The sequence below is a fragment of the Malania oleifera genome, chromosome 13, assembly GCF_029873635.1.
Source record: "Malania oleifera isolate guangnan ecotype guangnan chromosome 13, ASM2987363v1, whole genome shotgun sequence".
In the NCBI taxonomy this organism is placed as follows: Eukaryota; Viridiplantae; Streptophyta; class Magnoliopsida; order Santalales; family Ximeniaceae; genus Malania; species Malania oleifera.
The window spans coordinates 65,033,552-65,059,539 of record NC_080429.1 but is presented as its reverse complement, the minus strand read 5'-3'; the positions used below and the strand labels follow the sequence as shown (position 1 = coordinate 65,059,539).

General features: G+C 36.0%; 1 protein-coding gene across 2 annotated transcripts in view; it reads left to right on the top strand.

Moving 5' to 3' along the window:
* The window catches only part of LOC131146179 (phenylalanine--tRNA ligase beta subunit, cytoplasmic-like), an 87,641-nt gene that overhangs the window by 47,497 nt on the left and 14,156 nt on the right, over positions 1 to 25,988 (top strand). For both annotated transcript variants that reach the window (XM_058095566.1, XM_058095565.1), the window contains exons 14-16: positions 1,878 to 2,012; positions 19,189 to 19,263; positions 20,291 to 20,398. In XM_058095566.1, coding sequence (XP_057951549.1) covers positions 1,878 to 2,012; positions 19,189 to 19,263; positions 20,291 to 20,398 — 318 coding nt within the window. The remainder of the gene's footprint in view (positions 1 to 1,877; positions 2,013 to 19,188; positions 19,264 to 20,290; positions 20,399 to 25,988) is intronic.

Sequence of the window (25,988 nt, the reverse complement as noted above, 5' to 3'; positions counted from 1 at the left end):
GTTTCAAAGTGGTGCTGCATTCTGAAGAGCTTGTTTGCAAAAAGTTTCTTTCTAAGGTTTGCTATCAGCCAGGCCTATAAAGGTGGCTATGTTTGATTCTTCATCCTTTTTTGACAGAGTTTGGTGTAAATTTCAATTTGAAGTATCATGCATTTGTTTACATGACCTCTTTTTCATAGCATATTTCTGGTTTGCTTTGTGTTGTTTCAGTTGCATTGAAAGTTGAATTCTGTTAATTGAAGGACAGTGGAGAATCTGTCCATAAAGCTCCCTTTTGTTTTGGGGGCATGGGATAGGATTTCTAGTGAATGAATACACTTATTGGGAGTCCTTTTCTATAGCATCTATTGCTTCCGTTTATGTTGGTGCTTATGATTCACATACAGTAAGATTTTCATTCCAAACTTTATTTGGCTACTGTTGTGAACTTTATAATAGCATTGTCTTTTTCATTGACTATACTTAAGCTTCAATTCTTTTTAGTGGCGGTGCACTGATTTGCTGTTTTTTTATTGCAAATATCCCTTTTAGTAAGTTCTTAATATATCTAACATCACCGTCCAACTCCCCTGACTTGTTCCTTTCTTAGCAGTACTACAGTTACTGTAGGGATTAGATCAATCAATCACTCTTTCTGGTTTTTTCACCAAAAATTGGTGGAAATTTCAGAAATCTTGCTGAAGGTGTTAGGAACAACCATGGGATTATTTTTCCCACAAAATGATTTTGATGACTTCCATGCAAGTACAAACTTATGTGGTTTTCCAACTCGTAGTGAAGTTGAATAACATATATATATATATATTTAAAAAGGGATGATGAAATGACTGAGATCTTGACAAGTAAAACCTTACATTTTACTTTTTCCAATATTAAATGCACACTTGTGCATGCAAAAAAAACATTAGCTGAGGAAAAGAATGAATGACTGATGAATCTCAAAATATAGTTGAGCAATGTCCCATCAATTCGAAAGATCTTCTAAAATTGTGCATTCGGAGTTTTCTGCCCAAATAGGTTGAGGTCTTTAAACCATAAGGCACACTTTTCCATTTTTTTTTTTTTTTTGAAAAGGAAAAGAAATTGAAATGGTTGGCCAGAGTATTGATGAAAGAATCTTGCAAAGGCAGTGTTGTTTTCAACTCCACTATTTGCTAGTTGGATTTCCGCCATCTTCCTTTCCTTTCTCTGTTCTCTGGGCAAAGGCTCATGTCAAACTTTTGAATTGCTGTGAGTTTAGCTCAGGGATTCAATTGCTTTACTTGCTTTCCCTGTGGTCATACAAGAACAGAGAGAATAAGGTTCCAGTTGTAATGAGGCAGCTAATGGGAACGTTAATTCATATTTCTAACTGAACTTTTAGCCTGAAAAACCATTTATTGGGGCTGAGCAATTCAAGCCGCCTCTTATATTGCATGTGCAGTTTCCAATTTTTTTGAGTTGATGGAGCATGTTACTTTGATGACTCTTGCTAAAGGGTTGCTTAATTAGAAGATCGTACTGTAGAAGACCCAAAATATGTTGCTCATTTTCCTTTTTTACATGGAAATAATGTTCTTGCTAAGAATATATCAGGGCAGGCTTCTCTTGATTGCTTTCATCAGAAAAATGTTACATAGGGAAGCTTCGTGTTTATGATGTTTGAGGCATCATTCTTGTGAATTTGTGTAGCCATTTTTTTCATATGCCTGTGAAAAATACATTAATTGTAATATACTTGCTTTATGTATGACACTGCATGTAGACGTGATAAAATGCTTGATGATTGCTTGTAAACAATTGCTTTTGGTCAATTTAAACACTATGCTTTGCTTTGAGGCTACAAGTGATTTTTTATTTCCATATTTGGTCAGTTTAATTATTTTTCTCTCTTTCAGATTGCTATGAATGGATTTACAGAGGTGTTGACCTGGATTTTGTGCTCTCACAAAGAAAATTTTTCCATGTTGAACCGTAAAGATGACAATTCAACAGCAGTCATAATTGGAAACCCTCGCTCCTCGGATTTTGAGGTTTGTTTAATCCTACTGTGATAAGGTGGTTTGTGTTCCATGATGCATTTGATTTTATAAAGCTTTATCTGGGTGTATGAAGTGTGGACATGATCTAACATGGGCATGCAGAGGCAGCATATCCTGAAAAAGGGTACAACAATGGGGACAATGGAATAGATAAGTGATATCATTTTATATTCAATTCTAGTTAGATTAAAATTAAAATTTTAATTTTCATCTAATTTCCTTTTGACCCTACCATCATAAATGTTTTAATGCGCTTGCCCAAAGGACATGAGCATCTCTTTTAGCCCATAGAAATTCTCCCTATTTGGGAATATGGAAATTCGAGTGGACATATTTGCAAAACGAAGGTTGGGGAGGGCTGGAAAAGATATTTTAACAAGTTATAGTTTTCTGGTTGCAGCAATTGAAATTTCTTTGGTGTTATAAAATGATGTAGAAATTAATAATAAAATAAATAAAGATGAGCAGAAAAATAAATGGAGAGGAGACAAAAATTTATGTGGTTCGGCTATGCCTACTCCACGGGTAGAAAGGGATAAAAAACTTCACTATCTCAGGAGGAATTACAAGATGATTTGGAGCTGTCCTTACAAAGTATCTCTCTCTCTTCTCTTTATCTCTCCTCCTCTCTAATCCTTGGTATATGCTCCTCACTTCAAGCATGCAATATGTATATGTAAACATGCTATATGTATGTATATTCAAATGAGAGGGAGGGGTTGCCCTTTTATAGGGCAATAAGGATGGGAAGGAATTTATGGTGGTGGAAAAACGAAGGGGTGACAGCCATCAACCCCTTATGGTTTTCATAACACTCCCCCTTGGATGTCACCCATATATTAACTCATTATGCTAAGATCTTTAAGATGTCTCATTCTGGATAAGATGAACCAATTTCTTGAATATTGTAGTTGGCAAATATTTGGTGAACAAATCTGTTAGATTATTTCTTGATCGGATCTTTTGAACATCTATATCACCATTCTTTTGGAATTCATGTCTATAGAAGAATTTTAGAGAGATATGCTTCGTTCTGTCACATTTTATGTATCCTCTTCTTAGTTGAGTTATACATGCGGCGTTGTCTTCACATAAAACTGTTGGAATATTATTGATTGATTGAAAACCACAATTTACTTGGATATGAGAAATCATTTATCTGAGCTACATGCATTCTCTACTAGCTTCATGGACAGCTAGTATTTCAGAATGATTGGAGGATGTTGCTGTAATTGTCTGCTTTACACTCAAATAGCATTGAATGTGTTTAATTTCATTCCAATGTTGTTGAGTAGGAGTAGAGTTATATCTTGCTAGTAGATTTACAACAAATGCAATGTCGGGTCTTGTACACTTTGCCAGATACATTAGAGAGCCGATAGCACTTAAATATGGTACTTCAGGATCAAGTAATTCCTCCCCCTCATCATTATGCTTAAATATGGTACTTCTGGACCAAGTAATTCCTCCCCTCATCATGAGGTTGAAATTGATCTTTCTTAACATAATCATACCATCATTGGGGATTCCAAAGGATGAATTTTATCCATATAAAATTGCCTTAATACCTTTTCGGTATATTTAGATTGATGAACAAAAATTCCGCCTTTTACACGTTCAATATGTAGGTCCAGACAATATTTTATTATCCAACAATCCATGTTGTCACTACGTCCATATGACGCATGCTTAGTCGTTCACTGCTAGCCCAATTAGAAATATAAAAGTGATTCCACCAATTACGAGAGAATATGTCTCCTCATAATCAATTCCGGGTTTATGCAAGAAACCTTGTGCCACAAACCTTGCTTTATATCGAGCAATTTCATTATTTTCATTTCATTTACGAACAGATACCCATTTGTATCCAATGGGTTGGACATCTTCTGCTGTCTGGACTACAGGTCCAAAAACTTTTCTTTTTGATAAAGAGTTTAATTATGATGTGATAGTCTCTTTCCATTTTGACCAATCACTTCTATATTGACATTCATTAACAGATTTAGGTTCAGGATCCTCATTACTTCTGGTAATGTTATTACTTCGGGTAATGTCATCATTACTTCTGGTATTGTTATTACTTCTGGTAATGTCATCATTATTTCTGGTAATGTTAGTAGCTACTGCAAATGTGTTGACAAAAACTTTATTTCTATCTCACATTTCTCCTGTGTAATGAATTGAGATCTCATTATTATTTTTAGGTACTTGTCCCTTTTCAAGGGATGTCTCTTTAGGAGTTTTCTTTTCAGGAGATTCCTCTTTAGGAGGTTTCATAATAGAAATTTCATTTTCAGGAGAAACAGGTTTGTGAATGTTGAATGGATTATCCACCTCTATAACCTCTTCTAGAGTGTTTACAAATTTCAATTTTCTCATTCTAGGAATTTTATCGTTTGCACCAACGGGCCTTCCACGTTTAACTTGCAACTTAGATTTATTAGTCAGATTTTGTCCTTCAGGGACATCAATACGTGCTGGAATATTTGCAGCAGGTATATGAGATTTTAATATGACCTTGGTATTTGCAAAAGAATTTGGTAATTGATTTGCAATCCCTTGCAAATACATAATATTTTGAACTTCAAGTTCACTATATGATTTGTGTGAGAATCTAAGTAAGATAATCTTATGGCATTCCAAGTGATTTCATGCTGTGCTTCAGGCATTGACTTTGCTCCCCCTAATGTAGGGAATACTACTTCATTAAATTGACAATTAATTTGCTTTAAGAGCAAGCAATATACATGAAATCATTTGATAAAAGAATCTTGTTCTTTTAATGGATGACCATGTTAATTTTTTAATGATTCTTCGCATCATTACATCTTGAGGATGTACAAGATAATCATGTCAAAGTGTAAATAACTTTGGGTCATTGCACTTTTGGTGCAAGACATTATATGATTCAGCTGCTTTGATCTTTGTATGATACAAATTAGAAAATAAAGCTGACATTTTTCTAAAATTTGTTTCTTCCCAGAAACAGTAGATGTAATATAAAGAAATTCTTTACTATCTTCATTTGTAGTTTCAATATCATATCCATTGATTATCTCGCTTTTGGGGGCCATCCCTCTTCTGGGGGATCGTAACCTCATGTCTCAATGCCAGTGATAATTTCAATCACGGCCACAGCTATGCTCACAACCACGAAACGTGTTCATATTCACTTCAAGGAATAGGGTCGAACTAGTTGGACGAGTTTGGTAATATTTTATCAAAAGCTCGTTATTATGCTAAGCAACAAAAAGACATGATATGAATTCAGAAATTTACTAAATTTCATAACCCTATATTGCTGTTGCAGGAGCATATTAGTGGGATGGAAAGTAGTAATAGTATTTTCAAGTGTCTTTGTCGTAATATTTTCACCACATAGTTTTAGTTTCGAGCTAATTTTATGTAGAGTTGAATTATATTTACTGATTGTTTTAAAATCTTGCAACTTCAGGTGCAACTATTCATATTGAGCTTTTGGTAAAATCTGATGGTCAAATATATCCTTTAAAAATTTTCCGTGGGATAAGTGAGTCTTTGACAGTGAGATATTCAGTCTTTAATTCTTTTTCTAATTAGAGAAATAACATTTATGAGAGAGAAGAATTATTAATTACATGGGGAGCTAAATATAAAATAAAGGAGGCAAATATGTTTAAGCCCATGCATGATTATATATATATATATATATATATATATATATATATATATATATATAAAATAATAATAATAATAATAATAATAATAATAATAATATATAATATTTTCTTAATAAGACGCCCACTTTATGCACCTTCCACGCATCATCATACATACATGCGTGAGGAAGATCATGACTTTTACGTGATCCTGCAGGGATGCGGTAATTCTATCTAAAATAATATTTCTCAATTTCATCACATTTAGATGGATTTCAATATCAATAATTCATGATATATAATTATTGTTTTTGATGTAAGTGAACAAATTTAATTTTACTTATGTTTGACATGTAAATAAATTAACAATACTAATAAGGCAATTTATAAAAATAGAATAAAAAAGCTGAAATAAAATTGCGACAATAATATAATATTATTTTCAACCTTCCGGGGTACTTAAATATGTTTCTTCAGGAACAATATTTTATTTTTCTCAATTTGTACTCTTCAAGAGTATGATTCCAATTTACAATATTAAATTAGTTAATAATTTACCACCTATTATGGAGGTTAACTATGCTACCTCATTTGGAGGAAAAACGTTTCACCTCTTCAGGAGGTCGAATTTAACATATCTTCAGGAGGTTAAAAATATACCCTCTTTTGGTGGTAAATATTTACTATCTCATCTAGAGATTAGATACATAACCTCTTCAGGAGGTCTGTCTCTTCGGTATATATATATATATACGGAAGATTTAAATATATTGTTTCTTCAGGAGGACTATCTCTTCTGAAGATTTTATATATATATATATGGAAAATTCAAATATATAGCTTCTTGAGGTGTATCTTATCATCTCGTCTAGAGATTAAATATATAACCTCTTTAGGAGGACTATTTTACCATCTATTCTGGAGATTGGTACTTTATATATATATATATATATATATATAGGCGGTACAAAAATAAAACCGGCCATTAAGGCGGTATTAATAGACAGAAATAAAACTGTCCATTAAGGCGGTATAAATATATAGAAATATGTCAGTCAGTTAAAGTCTCGTAAATTAAATAAGAATTAAAGAAATAACTCAGTTGGTTAGAGTCTTGTGCTGATAACGTATTATAAAATGATGCAGAAATTAATAATAAAATAAATAAAGATGAGCAGAAAAATACATGGAGACGAGATAGAAATTTATGTGGTTCGGCTATGCCTACTCCACGGGTGGAAAGGGATAAAAAACTTCACTGTCTCAGGAGGATTTATAAGATGATTTGGAGCCATCCTTGTACAAAGTATCTCTCTCTCTTCTCTTTATCTCTCCTCTTCTCTAATCCTTTGTATATGCTTCTCACTTCAAGCATGCAATATGTATATATAAACATGCTATATGTATATATATTCAAATGAGAGGAGGGGATGCCCTTTTATAGGGCAATAAGGATGGGAAGGAATTTATGATGTTGGGAAAACGAAGGTGTGACATCCATTAACCCCTTATGGTTTTCATAACATTTGGTTCATTATATTGCTTGTGCGATTAAAATAAAAATGAAGAGAGCCCTCTTTCTTGCTTTTCTTAAGCCACTTGGTCTGTTATTGTGGCTCTTATGCAAGGTCAAACCAACTAAATATTGCACTATGGCGGGCAGATAAATCATCATAATTATCCTAATCGTTCTTCTTCATCATCATCATCATCATTATCATCATCATCATCATCATCTTAGGGCAAGAATACAACACAAAGCATGAATGATTACTTCTTTTTCTCTTTTCACTTTCAGATCAATTAAAATTTTTTGGAGTTTCTGCTGCCTGCCTGTGCTTTGGAGATCTGGGCATTTTAATTCTTCCTGAGTTTGCTTTTATTTACTTAAATTCCTTCCGTTGTACCAAAAATTATGTTTTCTTGTGTTTCTTTCTGTCAGTTTCTTCTTCCTTTTGACCACTGCAGCCCCAACTACTATGCTTATCTGTCATCCCATCTTCAGTACTATAGTAACAAAATCAGAATTCCACGTGATGCCCAAGAATCATTTATACAGAATTTAAAGATAACTTTACGGTTGGTACAACATATTTAAGAGATAATAGCAATGAGATCTTAGATTAAAAATTTATTTTTGTTACATGAATCAATAAACCATAATATTACTATGAATATGAGTGTTAAGTAATTATTCGTATTCAATAATACAATTACACTCTGATTTTATAAATTTTGGAGGAAATATGATAAAAAAAAATCACTTTAGCTGACTAACAAATGCTAATACTAAGAATATCACATTATGAAATGGGATATTCTATATTTAAATTTTTATTATCTCGTGGTTGGCAAATTATCAAAAGGAGATGCTATTACATAAGCTCTAGGGAAGCAATGTCAAATGTTTCAGCTGTGTAATGTTTGAAAAAGGAGAACAGTAGGAAAGCGACAGAAAATAAATATAAAATACAGAAGAGAAAATTTAAGGGAAAAATTTAAAGGAAAAGGAAAAATTGAAGGAGGCCATTAGGGTTTTAAATTTCAATAGTGCAATTTGTACCAAATGTTATTGGATGGAGCCTTTATATGGACTTATCTTGCAAAAATAAAATAAGGAAGGAAACGATATCGAATCCAAAAAATTGAAAGATCAAATCCAGTAAACAAAAACCTAAATTACACCTTCACATGAACACAAAAATCCTACCTAGTGTAATCCCCATCATTTCTCTTGGGGTGAACTCGCTTTTGGTGAGGAAAGACGGAATTTCTGTTTCAATATTCTCAATCATGGTGATGCAGCTCATCCTTGGTTATCCACATGGAGTCAAAAGTAGGGTAATTAATTAGTCTTTGGTCATTGGTCCACTCCACAAGGTATTATCTTTGACTTGTCCTCGAAAATACTCTTTAACACTATCGATGGATGGCAGTGGAAAAGGCACAAGGTCATGAATCAAAGCTAATGGAGGACTAGCTCTATTAAGGAGATATATTTGCATGCGCAAAAGGAGGCTTGGCTATGTTTCAATGAGGTGGCAAGTCAATAGGACTAATGCTCATACCACCGTTTAGGCACAAAAGCATTGGAGCCTAGACAACAAGTAATGCAAAAAGGGACAAGATGCATTGCCATGCAAATTCTTAGAAGAATGCTTGTGGTAATACACATGTCACACAATTACCATCTTGTAGTCACCCTCATTAAATTCGGCATGCCTTAGTGTTTGGTACTTGCAGCAATCTTTTGCCTAATATCAGTATAAAAGTCACGAATGTACTTAGAAAAAAAATTTGACTAAAACTAACGGATAAGCATCAGTTTGTGGATAGGATTTGCAAATTGTCAAAAAACCATGGACAACCTCAAAGAGATCTTTCAAGTAGATTAATTCATAACAATATTTATATTCAAACTCCACAGTAGGCTGCAACAAATCCCAAATTATAGTCTCCATTATGCACCTAAGGCACCCAAACTATGAATGACCACCTCAATTGTTCTTCAGGCTTGAGGATGGAAAGCAAATGAGAACTTTAGTTGGGTTTCAAATAATTTCTACAAGGTCTTCCAAAATATCTAGTGAACTGTTCATCCTTACCAGAAACTATTAAGGTGGGACCCGTGGACTCTAATAGCCTCACAGAAGAAGTGCTTAGCTACACACGTAACATGGGAAGCATCACTAGTTTTATTTCATGGAATATAATCTACTTTTTTTGAATATCTATCAACAACCCCTAGTAGTCCTAGGCAACCCCAAACTCAAAGATACTTCTGAGGTGTGTATGGAAGTGGATCTAGGGTGTACAGGCTAAGGTTCTGCTTGTTAGCCTTGGCTAATTGGTGTGTGCAACATTGCAGGACAACCCAAACAATGCCTTTCTTTAATTGGATGAATATAACTTATCCTCTACCACCACTAGAAGAGTGATCTTATCCCTAGGCTCTTGCATACAGCGCCAAAAAATGATAAGTCATGAAAGGAGGTGCATGCAATGCAGAGTCCAATACCTTTGAACGAGCAATGGTGCCTGTAATAGTATATTGTGTAAATTAGAAGACCTAATCACAATGATAGGTCTACACTTCTATTTATAACATGTGCCAAGTAATTGACCATAATACCCTTACTAACCCTTGCACTTACTAACACAACAATAATTCACAACGATAATGGTTAATTCCTAAAGTGACGAGTTACACTCTTTCTTAAGTTGGAGCATAGATATCATATGCTCCTGTAGCTTGTTATAAATGGATTAAACATGAGCATCCTGCAAAGTTTTACTGAATAAATCAGCAAGTTGGAATTCAGACTTCACATCAGTGGTTGTAATGAGCTTTTGTCCAAATTTCTCTCAAACAAAGTGACAATCGACTTCAATGTGTCTCTTCCATTCATGGAAGACCAGTTTAAGGCAATAGCATCATGACGATCACACATCATTTTCATAGGCTAAGAATGTGGAAAACAAAGTTCCTCCAACATGTTCTTTAGCCTAACAAGTTCACATGTAGTGTGGGCCATGGGTTGACACTCTGGCTCAGCACTCGATTGGGACGCCATAGTTTGTTTCTTACTCTTCTAAGTTTTGAAGTTTCCACCAACAAAAATGTAGTGCCTAGTTGTGGAGGGATGCAGGTTGACACTTTGACTTGCTACCTGAACAGTTGTGTGGGGTTGCAAGAATTCCTAGATGCAAGGGGTGCGAAACACCCTATCCTATCAAAAGACGCACACAGTTGATCAATTACTCCAACCCAGGAGTCATTATTCTCTTCACCAAAGTACTAATGCAATGTTCATGGGTTCATAGGAAATATCAGGATGTAAAATTAAATCCTCAAAATGAGTTATGTACTCAGTGATACTGCGCTGTATAGTTTATGCCTGCAGATGTGGCTCGTGAGCATTGTGCATTACATGTGGGTATTTATGTATGTATGTACTTCTCTTCTTGTTTAACCCTCATCTCCTCCTACTTAACAATGGGTGGTTTACCATGAACTCCAAGGCACATTGAATAGTTTGTCAATACAGCTTAGCAGAGCCAATGAATTCCATCCTCGCAGGTCGAATTCAGGACTTGTCGGTCATGTTGTACCTCATTCAAAGTAATCCTTAAACTCTTATAACCTATCTAAGAATGCGGAAGGATCTGAACTCCCATCATAGGTAGGGGTTTTATCGGTTTATACAGTTCAGTTAATGGAAAAACTGACAACTGAAACGAATTATTTGGTTCTGAAATTTCATGAACAAAAATCAACCACAAACCGTTAGTTAAAAGAAAGACTAAATCTCTGGTTTTCTGGTTTGATTCGGTTAAATTCAGTTTTCAAATCCTTGGACTGTATTGATATCCTTGGGAGCTAGTCAAAATTTGAACCAGTGATCAAAGGGTGTGAGCCTTATCCAGGCCTCCCTTTCAAGGCCAGAATATGAGCTGGAATGTGAGAAGGGGGAAGGGGTGGAGTTAGTAATTATAACAAGGGAAATCTATTCCCTTCTCATGCACAGCTGATGTGGAATGAAAATCTTGGAGGTGGGACAGCACAGCTACACAAGTGTACAACCTTTCTGCTGCAGAGGGGCAATTTCGTTGTCCCATGTTGAAGATCTACAAACTAGGGGAGGTTCGCCATCTATATAAAATGCCACACCTGTATCCCAGCTTCCCCCCATTTAAAATTTGCTAAAACAAGTTAAGTACTAACTACTTAATTATTAATAACAATTACTAAAGTTAGGGACGTTATGAATTATAATAAAATGGCTAAATAATTATGAAAGTGAGTATACGACAGAACTTAACATTAATAAAATATAAAAGTATGACATATAGTTTACTAAATCAGTTTTTGTTTTGCGGTTCGGTTTTGGGCCAAAAACCGAAAATGAAGCCAGAATTTTTTATTTTTAAAAATCAAAACCAAAACCCAAAACTGAAAATCTGAACTGAAACACATGTTGGTGTAGTTTTGGTCCGGTTTTTGGTTTTTGGGTAATTTTTGTACACCCTTAATCATAGGAGACTAGATCAACTTTAAACTTCTTTGTAATATCATTGGTGTGCTCTTCCCTATGTTGACGATGAGCATAACCCACATGTTGTGGTCTAACAGTCCTACCAAGCCTATCAAGATCCCTGAGGAGAGACTTGCATCTATGGCATCATCATGGGCAATTTATCCTGTCAAACCACTTGTTGAGCATAAGCCACATGACTTGCATCAGTGGCGTCATCATTGGCAATTCATCACCTATTGACACTTGGCTACATCCTTGAGGAGGGAGTTTTAGGTGTTTTAACCCAGGGAAGAGCATTTTTAGTACTTGATAGGATATAAGTTCTGGAAATGTTACATGGGCTCCATGCCTTGTCTTGAGGATGTTGCCTGCTTTGAATGGTAATTTTTCATAGGGTATATTTATAGATTGGTTGTTCATTATGATATATTTTTTTTTTCAATACAATGGGATACCAGAAATAAAAAGGACAGGATTTGCACCTTAACTTCCTTTTGGCTTAGAATGAGATGTTTGTTAATATCAAAGTTTTTTCCATGATCAGTAGGATGAGATCTTCTTCAATCTCAAGAGGCAAAAGAGTTCTTATTTTGAGCAATATGAGATTCAAATAGCACGACAACTTATCAAAGATGAAAAAGAAATTGTAGTGGATGCGATTGCTAAATATGAAACTATTAGCGAATCTAAAATTTCTCATCATGGATTATATAAATGTGGAATTGAAGCCTTCATTGATTGCATGGATAGTATATCATACGATGCAGTCCTTGAGTTTAAACAAATGCAATCTAACAAAATGTTCGAGTTCTAGAACAAGCCCAAGGTGCAAGCGACAAAGTTTAATGTAAAAATTGGGTTAGTTCAATGTAAGAGCTTTTTGGATGATGAAATTGATGAACCAAAAATTTTGTTTTGGTTTGGAATTTTTTGTTATTTTAGAAATTTTAGTTAATTTAGGATCATTTTAAGATTTTTAAGTTCTTCCCTCCTTTTGTGGGCTGTTCTATATCCCTTCCTTTGTAATTTTAGTAACTTTAATGGAGGTTTCTTCTCCTACCCTACCCCCCCCCCCCCCCGGCGCCCTTTAGTTCTATACACTTAGATAGACAGATGCTTAATTTGAATGTAGGAGAGTAGTATTTTTATCTTTTGTAGACAGAGCACGCTGTTACGAGAATATGTAACAATAAATTGCAAATTTTGTGAAGCTCTTTGTTGATTAATTGGATAAAATGGAAGACCTAAACTCAATGATAGGTCTCTCCCTCTATTTATAATATATATAAGTACAATTGGAATGACCATAATACCGTTAATAACTCACACTTTTTACTAACAAAACTATAACACATAATAATAATAATAATAATAATAATAATAATAATAATAATAATAATAATGCTAAAATATTAAATAACCATTAATACTCCCCCTCAAGCTGGAGCATATATATATATATCATATGCTCCTAACTTGTTACAAATGAATTTCACATGAGCACCTCCCGAGGCTTTAGTGAACAAATTAGTAAATTGTAACTCAGACTTTACATGAGTTGTTGTAATGAGCTTTTGTACAAGTTTCTCTCGAATAAAGTGACAATCAACTTCAATGTGTTTTGTCTGCTCATGGAAGACAGGGTTGGAGGCAATATGAATAGCAACTCAATTATCATACATCAACTCTATAGACTGAGAATGTGGAATACCTAGTTCTTTCAACATGTTCTTCAGCCAAACATGTTCACATGTAGTGTGTGCCATAGCCTTGTACTCTGACTTAGCACTCGACCTAGAAACCACAATTACTTTTCCAAGACACTAAATTACCATCGACAAAGATACAATACCCAGTTGTGGATCTTCAATTGGATGGTGATCCGCCCAATCTGCATCTGTATATCCTTGAATATGAGTGTGACCCCGATCCTGATATAAGAGACCTCTTCCTAGTCCCTGGTGCACCTTTAAGATATCTCAAAATGTGAATTACTACATCCCAGTGACTTGTTCTTGGGGAATCAAGAAACTGACTCACAACACTTGTTGTGAAGGATATATTTGGTCGAGTGACTAAGATAATTCAACTTTCCAACAAGTCTCTGGTACCAACCTGGGTTAGGCAAAAAGCAGTCATATCTGACATTAACTTACTATTGGGATCCATGGGTGTATCAATAGGTTTGGATCCCAATAGCTATGTCTCATCTAAAAGATCAAGAACGTACTTCCTCTATGACAAGACAATACCCGTACGAGATCTCGATTCATTTATACCCAATAAGTGCTTCAATGGTCCCAAGTCTTTGGTCCGAAACTTACTTTGTAGAAAAAGCTTTAGGCCTTGCATGCCACAATCATCATCACTAGTGATCACAATGTCATCCACATATACTGTAGGAAAAATACTGCCAGATGGAGTATGACGATAAAATACAGAGTGATCTACTACACACCGATGAAGGCCAAACTCAATACTGCAGTACTAAAACAAACAAACCATGCTCTTGAATATTGTTTTAATCCGTGCAATGACCTTTTGAGCCGACATACTAAGCCTAACTCCCTCTGAGCAACAAACCTAGAGGGTTGCTCCATATATACCTCCTCATGAAGATCACCATGTAGGAAAGCATTCTCCACATCTAACTGATATAGAGGTCAATGAAAAGTGGTGGCTAAAGAAATAAACAAACGTACTGAGGCAAGTTTAGCAGTCGGGGAGAATGTGTCTGAATAATCCAAACCATACACCTGAGTATACCCCTTAGCAACAAGTATCATTATCACGTAGTGCACTCATCTCTTAACCATTGTCGTCCTCCACCCATTGGGTTAGAGCTTTAGAAATAGATCTTGGAAGAGCAACATAAGATAGATTACTAACAAAATAGTAATAAGCGGGTGACAAGAAATCATAACAAACAAAATTAGAGATCGGATGTTGGGTACAAGTGCGTTTACCTTTTCGAACAGCTATGGAGAATCAACATCACGAGAAATAAGATCATTCGACAAGGGAACTAGAGGCACACTAGTAGAAGCTGGAGGAGGCACTTCCCCTTTAAACAAAATTAGAGATCGAATGTCGGGTACAAGTGCATTTTACCTTTTCAAAGAGCTATTGGAGGATCAACATCATGAGAAATAAGATCATTCGACGAGAAACTAGAGGCACGGTAGTAATAGGGGTGAGCAAACGGTCGGTTCGGCCATATTCGGTTAATTAACCGAATTAACCGAAATTTTCGGTTAAAGAAAACTGTTAACCGAACCGACCGAACCGTTTGGCTGAACCGAATCGAACCGACCGAATTTATTTTTTGGGTAATTCGGTTAACCGAATTTAACCGAGAAGTGAGGGAAGGGGGGAAGCCGGGAAGGTGTATCCGAGAAGTGAGGGCAGGGGGGAAGCTTCCCGAGAAGTGAAGGAAGGGGACTCGGGGGTGGTTCTCACTTCTCAGTGAACTGGTATGTGCACGAGAGAAGAGAAATGAGAATGAGAGGGAGCTTGTCAGCTTGTGTGCTGGTGACGATGGACGACGATGGCGATGGCGGTGCAGAGCAGTGAGCTCGGATGAGTGGGAGAGAGGCAGTGACTCGGTGATGGCCTTCCGATTTCAGAGAGCAATGACTGTGTAGTCTGTGTTGCCGTGTTGGTGACGATTGCGGCGATGGCGAGTCGGCGACGGCGATGGACACATACGACGGCATCGCGGGAAGATGGAGTCTGGTGGACCGGTGGTGTCTGGTGTGGACTGCGAATGAGCGAGCTCAGGTGAGCGAGAGAGAGGCAGTGACTCATTGCCAGTGAGGGAGGGTCTTCTGCGTTCTGGCTGAGTGTGAGACTGAGCCTGAGAGTTTGAGAGAATACCAGAAAAATAATAACCAGATTTTAATTTACTAATTTATATTTAAATTTAATTAGTTATTAATTCGGTTAATCGGTTAACCGAATTAACATTCTCCATTAACCGAACCGAAACCCGATTCACCGAAATGTTGGAAAGCATAACCGAACCGACCGAACATAATTTTTTAACCGAACCGAACCGACCAATTTCGGTCGGTTAATTCGGTTAATTCGGTTTTCCCCGAATTATGCTCACCCCTAGGTAGTAGAAGCTAGAGAAGGCACTTCCCCTTTGAGTTGCCGTGTGTATACCTGCAAATGGGGATGATTCAAGCGATGAGAAGGACTCAAATTGGATGAAGATATAGGAGGATTGGGCATAGATAGGTTTGGATTTGGAAGACAAGACAGAGGAAGGGACTCATCAAGGTCAACAGAACTCAAGGAATCAGAGTAGTATGGTGTAGACTCAAAAAAGGTGACATCAGCAGAGACAAAAAATCGAGGTAAAGTAGAACTATAACATCAATATCACTTTTGAGTATTGGAGTAGCGTAGAAAAATACATTTGATAGTACTAGGATTCAACTTATCCATTCCTAGAGATAATTGATGGACAAAGGACACAACCAAATATACGAGGAGAAAGGGAAAAGAAAGGAGCCTTAGGAAAGAAAGCTGAATATGGAATTTTACCACCAGGCACAGAGGATTGCATTTTATTGATGAGGGGGCAAGTTGTGAGCACAACATCACTCCAAAAGACTTTGGGGACACTCATTTGATACAATAGGGGGTACAAGTGACTTCAAGAATATGTATGTTTTTTCGCTCTACAACTCCATTTTGTTGTGGAGTGTGGGCACATGAGGGCTGATGGATCATACCAGAGTTAGTCATATAAGTACTGAATTGGGTACTGAAGTACACTCAGCAATATCACTACGAAGTATTTTGACTGGCATGTCAAATTGAGTCTTTATTTTGGAATAGAAAGAACAAAAGATATCGAACAACTTGGAATGATCTTTCATTAAATATAACCAAGTCATCCTAGAGTAGTCATCAACAAGTGTAACAAAGTATCAAAACCCCAACTTTGATGTCACACGACTAGGACCCCAACTATCAAATTGGACAAGCATGAAAGGACTAATCACTTGTTTGTCGACCTAGGGAGCAAAGGGAACACAATGATGCTTGCCCAATTGACAGGACTCACACTCAAGATTAGACACAGAATTCAATGAAGGAACTAGCTATTTCAACTTGTCCAAGGACGGATGACCAAGACAACAATGGATTTGAAGTGGTGTAGCTGCAAGTGTGCAGGAAATGGGTGGAGAAGGTGGCTCAAACTAGTAAAGTCCATGAGCCTCACATCCTATGCCAATTGCCTTTCCCGTCTTCAGATCTTGAATAACCACAAAACCAAGAAGGAATGTGATAGAACAATTTAGTGACTTTGTAAGCTTACTAACTGACATAAGATTGAAAGGAGATTTAAGAATATATAAAGCAGAAGAAAGAGAGATAGAAGGAGTAGGATTTACTGTTTCTATCCCCTTAACGGCAATCTTGGACTCATCAGTAAGGGTAACTTGAGGGAGATTTTAGGATATTGGAGATCAGAAAAGAAGTTGGTTGCACTTGTTATATGATCAGTGGCAGCAGAATCGATAATCCAAGGACTAGTAGGAAGGATACTAGATGACATGCAAACTGTAGGATTACCTTTCTGGGTAAAAGAAGCAATGTGATAAGATGCTTGTTGAGACAATTGATATTGTAGAAACCAGGAATACTCCTCCTCTAAATAGTCACGATACGCGGTTCACTCAAACAAGTGACTAATGAAGGAATCATACTTTTGGGATTTGCAAATGCCAATCCCAACATTCACAAACTCAGAACAATGATCATAAGATTAATTGTTGGAACAAATGGAACAACCACAAACAAGGTGGCCCAACATGAACAAGCCACAAATAAATCAGTACAAGGCTGTCATAGCACCAAGAAACTCAAACGCAGCCCCAAGAAAGCAATACTCAGCACTAGAACAGTTGGAGAGGTGAGCCACTGAAAACTACCATGAACAAATCACCAAAAACCTCATATGCAGCCCCAAGAAAGCAACACTGCCACAGCCTCACACACACACTGCTTATGAGCACTGCCACTGCCCCAAGAAGGTCATCAATGACCATTACTAACACCGAACAACAACCAACGAATTACCATGAGTGCATTGTCACAACAAAGATTGGATCTTGGAGCAAAAAAACACTTGCCCAACAGCATGTTATTTTGGTGTATGGAAGGAATTAGAATAGTGAATCAAAAAGCACAGCAAATCCAATTGTGTCAGACCCAATAAATACATTAACAATTGATAAACAGCTTCACGAAGCATCAAATAACCATTCATTGGGTGCCACACTGCCACGGACGAGGTGAACAACTCACTGATGGATATATCACTGCCACAGCCTCACAACTGAACATATGAATGCTGCCATGGCTCCAAAAAACTCACAAAGAAGCCTTCACAAGCCTTGAACAAACATTAACGGAATGCCGCAAGTGCATAGTCGGAAAAGGTTGAATTTTTTAGCAAAAAACTGATCTAACAGCTTGATAATAGAGTCTAGAGAAGGAATCAGAGCATGGCAGAGGGGGAAAAAAAAAAGGTGGCCAGAAATTCACTCATGTGCTGGTGCATTGGGTCAGCCCTGCCAGAATTTGGCCGGCGCGTGGAGGCTCCTCCGGCGACGGGGTTTTGTGGGGTGAGTTGTTCCGTGCGCGCGCCCCCGCGGGGGTCGGGGGGGCGGGTTTGTTTTTGGGTGTATGGTTGGTTTTGTGAATTAATATGGGATGGAGGTGAATCTAGGAAGGACAGCTGCGGGAATGGTGTTTCCCGGTGATGGCTGAGGAGAGTAGGGTTTAGTTTGGATCATGCTCTGATACCATGTTAGATTACCACTTTACCTAAAAGCTTAAGGTGTTAGGTTGCGGGCCAACAATGTATATCAAGCTTTGACACTTCCCTGCATGTGCAGCCCGACAGCACGCGGAGGAGAGATACACACGAAAGATAACACCCATTACAGGAAATATGATAATAAATACAGGCAATGAGACTAGAACCCAGGATCTCCTGGTAACCAGCTCTGATACCATGTTGAGTAATTGGGTAAAGTGGAAGACCTAAACTCAGTGATAGGTCTCTCCCTCTATTTATTATTTAAGTACAATAAGAATGACCATAATACCCTTACTAACTTACACTTATTGCCAACAAAACTAACATATTATTATTATTATTATTATTATTATTATAACAACAACAACTAAAAGACTAAATAACCATTAACACTCTTCATTGGAGAAAGGGCAACAAGAAAATAATTTAGAATGGTTGATGTGACTTGTATTTCACTACTGATCTGGTTTTAAATATTTTGGTTGTTCTCATCATTATTGTGTGATTTTCTTGCAATCATATTCAGTGCAAGATTTAAATATATCAGCCCCTCTCCATAACTAGACTGGAAGCATGTGTTCAGACACATGTTTTTCCACCCTATCTCACAATTGAAGATTTGATACCATGAATAACTCTGCCTGTCACAGGTTGTCCGAACCAGTCTTATTCCGGGTATATTGAAGACTGTTGGGCACAACAAAGACCATCCCAAGCCCATCAAGGTATATTTCTGTTTTCTATTGCGGCAATTTTTGATTCTTGTGGTGCATCCTGCTGTTCTTACTCTTGAAGAATTGTTTTTATCTTCTACAAGTATTTGGGATTCTACAATGTAGCTAATTTTTCAGTGGTGTGTTATATCTGAAAAATGGGTCACTATCTCAAATTTTAAAACCAACATATTCTCTTTGTGGATTTATTTAACATTTTCATTTGATAAGAACAAATATTACATTCAGAAATATCACAGAAAATTTAATTATATTTATATGCACCATCATCTTCCCCTTTTTTTTTTTTTTTTTTTTCCTTTTTTTGCAATTGCATTGGACTCGAGCATGCTGTGTGGTTGAGCATACTTCTCAAAAGATGTATGGTTGAAGTTTCAAGTGCATAAATAGCATAAGGAAATGGTGGCAGTGGGGCATTAAGTAATGGATTGGAACTGCTTTTACATACAGATTTCATGTAACTTGAGTCATAGGTGTTGTAATCTTGCTGAAGGAGGGTGGTTTTCTTCATGGGTATTAGTGACTTGGAGGATGGGTTTTCACAGATAATCTGTTTTATAGCGCGTTATTAGTGACTCGCCTATTAAAATACTTGGTTCTTCTCCGTATAGAAGGTAAATTGGCTTTGCTGCTCTTGAGTTTTCTAGTAGTTCCTTCTGGAATACCCCATGAAGATCTCATTTTTGGGGTTTTTAGTGAGAAACAAAGAAGGAAAACAGTGTGTAATGCCGATTTTTCAGCAATCCTTGGGATGCATTTGGTTTCTTCTTTGATTGATCAATTTATTAAATTGCAAAGAGTTTGTTGCAAAAGGAGGAACATAAGTTTGTTGGAGATTTTTTGTGTGCGCATGCATTCGCATCCACTTGCTGATCACTTATATTCTTGACATGTATTTTTATATCTTATAGAATGACAGTTAATCAGTTCATGCACAGTAAACTGTGGCATTAGTGATTAGTTCATTATGCATGGGATATGTGTAAAACATTTTCTCATTTTTGTTTTATGACTGTAGATATTTGAAGTGGGTGATATATCAATATTAGATGAGACAAAAGATGTGGGTGCAACAAATCGTCGCCAACTTGCAGCACTTTATTGTGGTTCTCAGTCAGGGTTTGAGGTAAAATGTTTCTGCTACCAGGCTTTATCTATTGAAAATTTTAAGGTAATTTGTTAGAAGGATTAGATTAATGCAAGTTTAATTTTACGACACTTTTTAGGTTATTATTCAGTAGTTTGATTGACTAGACTATCTAATTTTATGATTAAAATAGTTGTAATTTTCAACTTGAACATCTTGTCCTAATTGAAGAGACGATTCTTATTGGAAGAACTTTTGCCATTGAAACTTTGTGGATTATATTTGCTGAACAAATGACAGACATTATTAGTATAATTGTGGTCAAAGAAGGAGAAAATATTAATGTTGATGGTATGCCTATTTGTTAATGAGGTTGATTTTGAGATATTGATGTATTTTATAGATACCAGATGGACATTTTTTTTTTGGAATTAATAATTGTTAAGGCTTTAAATATATTGCTGGTCCACAATCTAACTAGGTAAAGGTGGTAATCAAACATGGTACCGGAGTCATGGCTGTCAGGAGGTCCTGTATTCTAATCTTGTTGCCTGCATCTATTGATTGGTTGTTAAAAATTATCTTATTCCCTGTAATGGTTGATATTTATTGTTTATCTCTCCATGTGCAATCGGGCTGCACATGCAGGGCAGTGTTAAGGCTGGACATTGTTGGTCCACATGTAAAGTGACAATCAACAGTTATCAATACTCACTGCTCTTGTATAAGCCTATATGTTAATGAGGTTGATTTTATATTTTTAATGAAGTCCATGTGCTAATGACTCTGGCATGCATGCATGTAAATAATACAAATTCAAGGAAAATTAAAGGATTTAGATGTGGGGAGGGATACAAATTTACTACTAGTCTGGTTCTCTTGTTAGTTCTCAATTTTCTTTCTCCAGTTCGGCTCTTTTATGAACAATTATTCATTTGGTTGCATAAGAATGACACGGCTGCTCCTGGCCAGATACGAATACAAGAAGTTTCTACTGGGTTGCATTCTTTAATAGATATGAGCTGTGTAGCATGTGCACTTCTATAAAGTGTCCTGTCCACTTTTATGGTGACACGCCTTCAACGTAAGCCTGGCTTTCCCTAAGCATGTCCTAAATTTTAAAATGTGTTCTAAATTTGAAACCATTTTTCAGCACTTCTATATAGATCTCTATTCAAGTTAAGTCAGGTCACCAGAGTGGGATGCTTAAACTCAACTTGGAAATTTTAAGCTTGAAACTGTTTTAAACTCGGTTAATCTTGTGCTTGTTGAACTTGAGTTCAACTTGACTATTACTTCATCTAACTAGGGTTTAACTTGATTAAGCTCGATTGCTTATAAAACAATATCAAATCTATGCATGAAATATATAAATTTTATTTAATATTAAATACATGTGCAATACATAATATGCATCACTTATGCAATATAAAAATTTAATAAAATAATAAAATCTCAATTAGGCTTATGAGTGGTACTGTTCAAATAATTCAATTTTACTAGATTAGCTGGGGCTTGACTTGATCCTGAATAGAATGAAGCTGAGTCAAGTTCAAGTAGCTCCCGAGCTGGGTCAATTCATACCCCTGCTTCCATATACTCCTCTAATGTCTCTTACATAATAGTAAAAAAAATTATTGAACTTCTGATGTCTTTTCTCTTATTTTATTGATGAAAATTTGTGATTGTAAAGGGAAAAATAACAATAACAGTTCATTCAAAACTTATTATAGTCTGAGTTACAGTAGAATTGACATTGACAACTTCTATGCTGGATTTTTTGAAAATATTATGGATTTAAAAAACATGGCTTTTATATGTAATATATTTATGTAAATGTGTTCTCTGTCATATGCGTTATGCTTACATTTATATATGTGTGCGTAATTTCCCGTGTCCATATTTCATGTTCTGTGGGCTACCTAAGTTGATTTAGGCCATAGGTTGCTATTGGCCAGTCTTGCCGATGTCATATAGCACCTCTCCATTGGCTAGAGCTTTAGGAAGAAAACAGAGGCAAGCTTTAGAATTTGCTTAGAATGAGAAACTTTTTCAAAGATGACTTGCTGAAGCACATGGTTATTGAGTACATGTATGTTAATCCGGGTGAATGCAAGTCAGTTGTCAAATGACAAGTACATGCTGGTCATGGTTGTTGAAAAAATCGCGATCGAGATCATAGTATTGTATGATCATATGTCCCTACTTCGCTAAAACAATCTTGATCCTGGATAGAATCGCGAGTTTGTAAGATCGCAATAGAAAGTGAGATACTGTCTTGGTTAAGGAAGAAGACAAAAGAAAGGTGACAAAGTTAGTTTAGTAAGCTATTTAATGAAAACCGAGTAGAAGGCTTAAACTTGAGTTGACAAATGAGGAAAAAAGGCTAAAAATATGAGATTTATTCGTAAAATTAGAGTTAATGAAATTAGGTTTACATTGAAAAAGATGAAAAATGGAAAAGCTATGGTACTAGATAACATCCCAATTGAAGTTTGGAAATGCCTAGGTGATGATGGAATTATATGGTTAACTAATTTATTTAACACAATTAAAAAACTTAAAAATTCCTAACCAATGTAAGAAAAGCACTTTAATACTCATATACAAAAATAAAGGAGATATTCAAAATTATAATAACTATCATGGAATTAAGCTTATGAGTCATACAATGAAACTATGGGAAAGGGTAGTTGAACAAGGATAAATGTTAGAAATGAGGGTTTTAGAAAATCAATTTGGTTTTAGGCCTAGGAGATCTACTACAGAAGCTATGTATCTTTTAAGAATATTAATGGAAAAGTTTATTAGAAAGAAAAGGGACCTGCATATGGTTTTTATTGACTTAGAGAAAGCGTATCATAGGATACCGAGGAAAGTTCTGTGGTGGGTTTTAGAAAAAAGAGAAGGGGGGCACTTATTTAGTAGGTGTATAGATTTAAATAAGGATATGTATGATGGATTAATGACTAGCATTAGGACTACACATGGGGATGCTAGGAAATTTCCAATCACAATAGTTGTACATCAAGGATCTCTCTAAGCCCTTATCTTTTTGCTTTAGTGATGGATGAACTTACTAAGAGTATCCAAAATGAGTTTATATGGTGTTTTTTGTTTGTAGATTGTATTTTATTTGATTGATGAAACTAGGGGTGGAGTAGAATTTAAGTTAGAATATGGAGAGAAGCTTTAGAATCTAAAGGTCTTAGGATAAGTAGAAATTAGGCATAATATTGGAAATGTAAAATTTGTCATAATAGGAGGAATATTGGAGAAATGGTTAAACTTGATGATCAAGAAGTCAATAACACTAGTAGATTTTGATATCTTGGATTTGATATGCGAGCTGAAGGAAAAATTGAAGTAGAGTTGAAGCAGGTTGGGTAAAATGGAGAAGTGCTTCGAGCATGCTGTGTGATCAAAGAATATCACTAAAATTAAAAGGGGAGTTCTATAAGATGACTGTTAAGGCCAGCTATGCTATATGGATCAAAATGTTGGGCGACTAATAAACAACATATTCAAAAAGTAAAAGTTTTCGAGATGAGAATACTAAGATGGATGAATGGTGTAACATTAGAAGATAAATTAAGGAATGAACATATTCACGGTATGTTAGGCACAGCTCCTATAGAAGATAAGGGAGGGACAACTCAGATGGTTTGGGAACCTACAATGTGGGCCAAATAGTGTGCCGGTGAGGATTGAGTTAGTTAATGTGAGGGATAGTAGAAAGGGGTAAGGGTAGACATAAAATAATTTGGAATGAGATAGTAAGGATTTAATAGCCTTGAATTTGTCGGAGGAAATTACCCATGATCGTGTAAATTGGCAGAAAAGGATTATGTAGCTAACCCCACCTAATGGGACTTTAGGCTTGGTTTGTTGTTGTTGTTGTTATTGTTGTTGCAGTAGAATCTTAGTAGGATCGGTGGGATCAAAGAATCGTGGGGAGATTATGGCAGGATCGTGAGATCCACATTCTTTCATGTTTTTAAAATCTTTACCAAAATATTTTTCATATAGGCTTGGTTTCTGTCTTATATAAATTATACGTGAAATGAACTTCTTAGAAAGTGACTTGATTTTTTTTACATCAACAAAATTATGAGTCAAAAATTTAGTTTTTGGTTCATTAGTTTGTTTAGTGGTGTCAACTTTAAACACTAAGAATGAAAATAGATAAATAATACGTTGGTGCATTTAGCAATAATAATGATAATGATTGTGGTGATTTTAACCGTGGCCTTGATTAAGTCATTGATGATAGTCTTAGTGGCACTAATGAGACAAATTGTTGCTTGGATGCTGACATTTAAGATAAAGCTAGCTTGATAGTTTAGCTTTTGTTTGATGTTCATGTTATATGGTTGTTTGTTGTATGTTCTTGTTTTTTTAAGTAATTATTTCATTTTCATTATAAGCTGGTCTCTGATCAAGTTAGGAATCTATTCTCACCCATACACCTAGTTGAAGGAATGCCCTCAGCCCTCCTTCAAGACTGCTTTCTTTTCTCTTTAATAATGATAGTCTTTCTTGTTTGCTAGCGTTTTGAAAGATTCAATTTTTATTTGTTTTTCTGTGATGCACTTCAAGTTTCCATCATAAGATAACTGAGGAGCATGTCACTCACTGTCAAATCGAATGGGAAATGAGAAAAAGGGTGAAGAATGTGCTGAGATAGGAATATGACTAGGTCAGGATGATGCTTCAAACCTGACCATTTGAGAACCACAGAGGGACAAAGGAAAGGAGAAGGGACAAGTGGCTCTGATAGCACATAGAAGGCTTTTTTTTTATAATACTGCTGAACCAGTTGCCACTCACTGGTTCCATATCTCCTTTCCTTTCTCTCAGTCCCCCCAGAAAAGCGATATTTCTGCCCCCCCCCCCCTTCTTGCACTCCACGTGACATAGCTAGGCTCAGGTTTCACCAACTTTGCATCAGATTCACAGAAGTTTAAAGCAAATCAATGGTTGGTTGAACCTAAGGACAGTAACGAAAGGAACCTTCTAGCTAACTGGGTCAATTCAAATTATTTGAACACTTCATATTTTCCTTCTGTTTGTAATATGAGTGCCCTACTGTAGATACTAGTAAGTTTTCAGTCTTCAACACTTACTCGCCAATTTTGTAGGATTATATCATAGAAATTTATGGAAAAAAAAATATACAAATGCATTTTTTTTTATATTTATTGATGTATTTAGTAGAATCTTATGGTCCTCAATTCGATTGTACAATCAGATCCTTCAAACCATCCTAGCGATCCTTCATAGGAACGTCAATGAAGACGGATCTGCTTCATTTGCTGAAATTTTATGAATATATTGAAATTCCTCTGCCATCAACTTTGGATCCACAATATTTGGTCATTTGCAGTGTATGATCAATCTCAAACTGAATTGTGAGGAGTGGCCTTTTGCTTCTTACTCGCCCTTTGTAAACATGTTCTCCTTTGATAAGTGGACACCAGGCATTTTTAGTTTGAATGAGAAGATGCATTTGCATCTCTGTCATTTTGTGTGTTCGTAACTAAAGAAGTGGATGTAGGATGGGTAGAGAAATACAAAGAGGAAGAAGCAAGGGAGAGTTCCTACGACGAAGACAGATCAGCTTCATTTG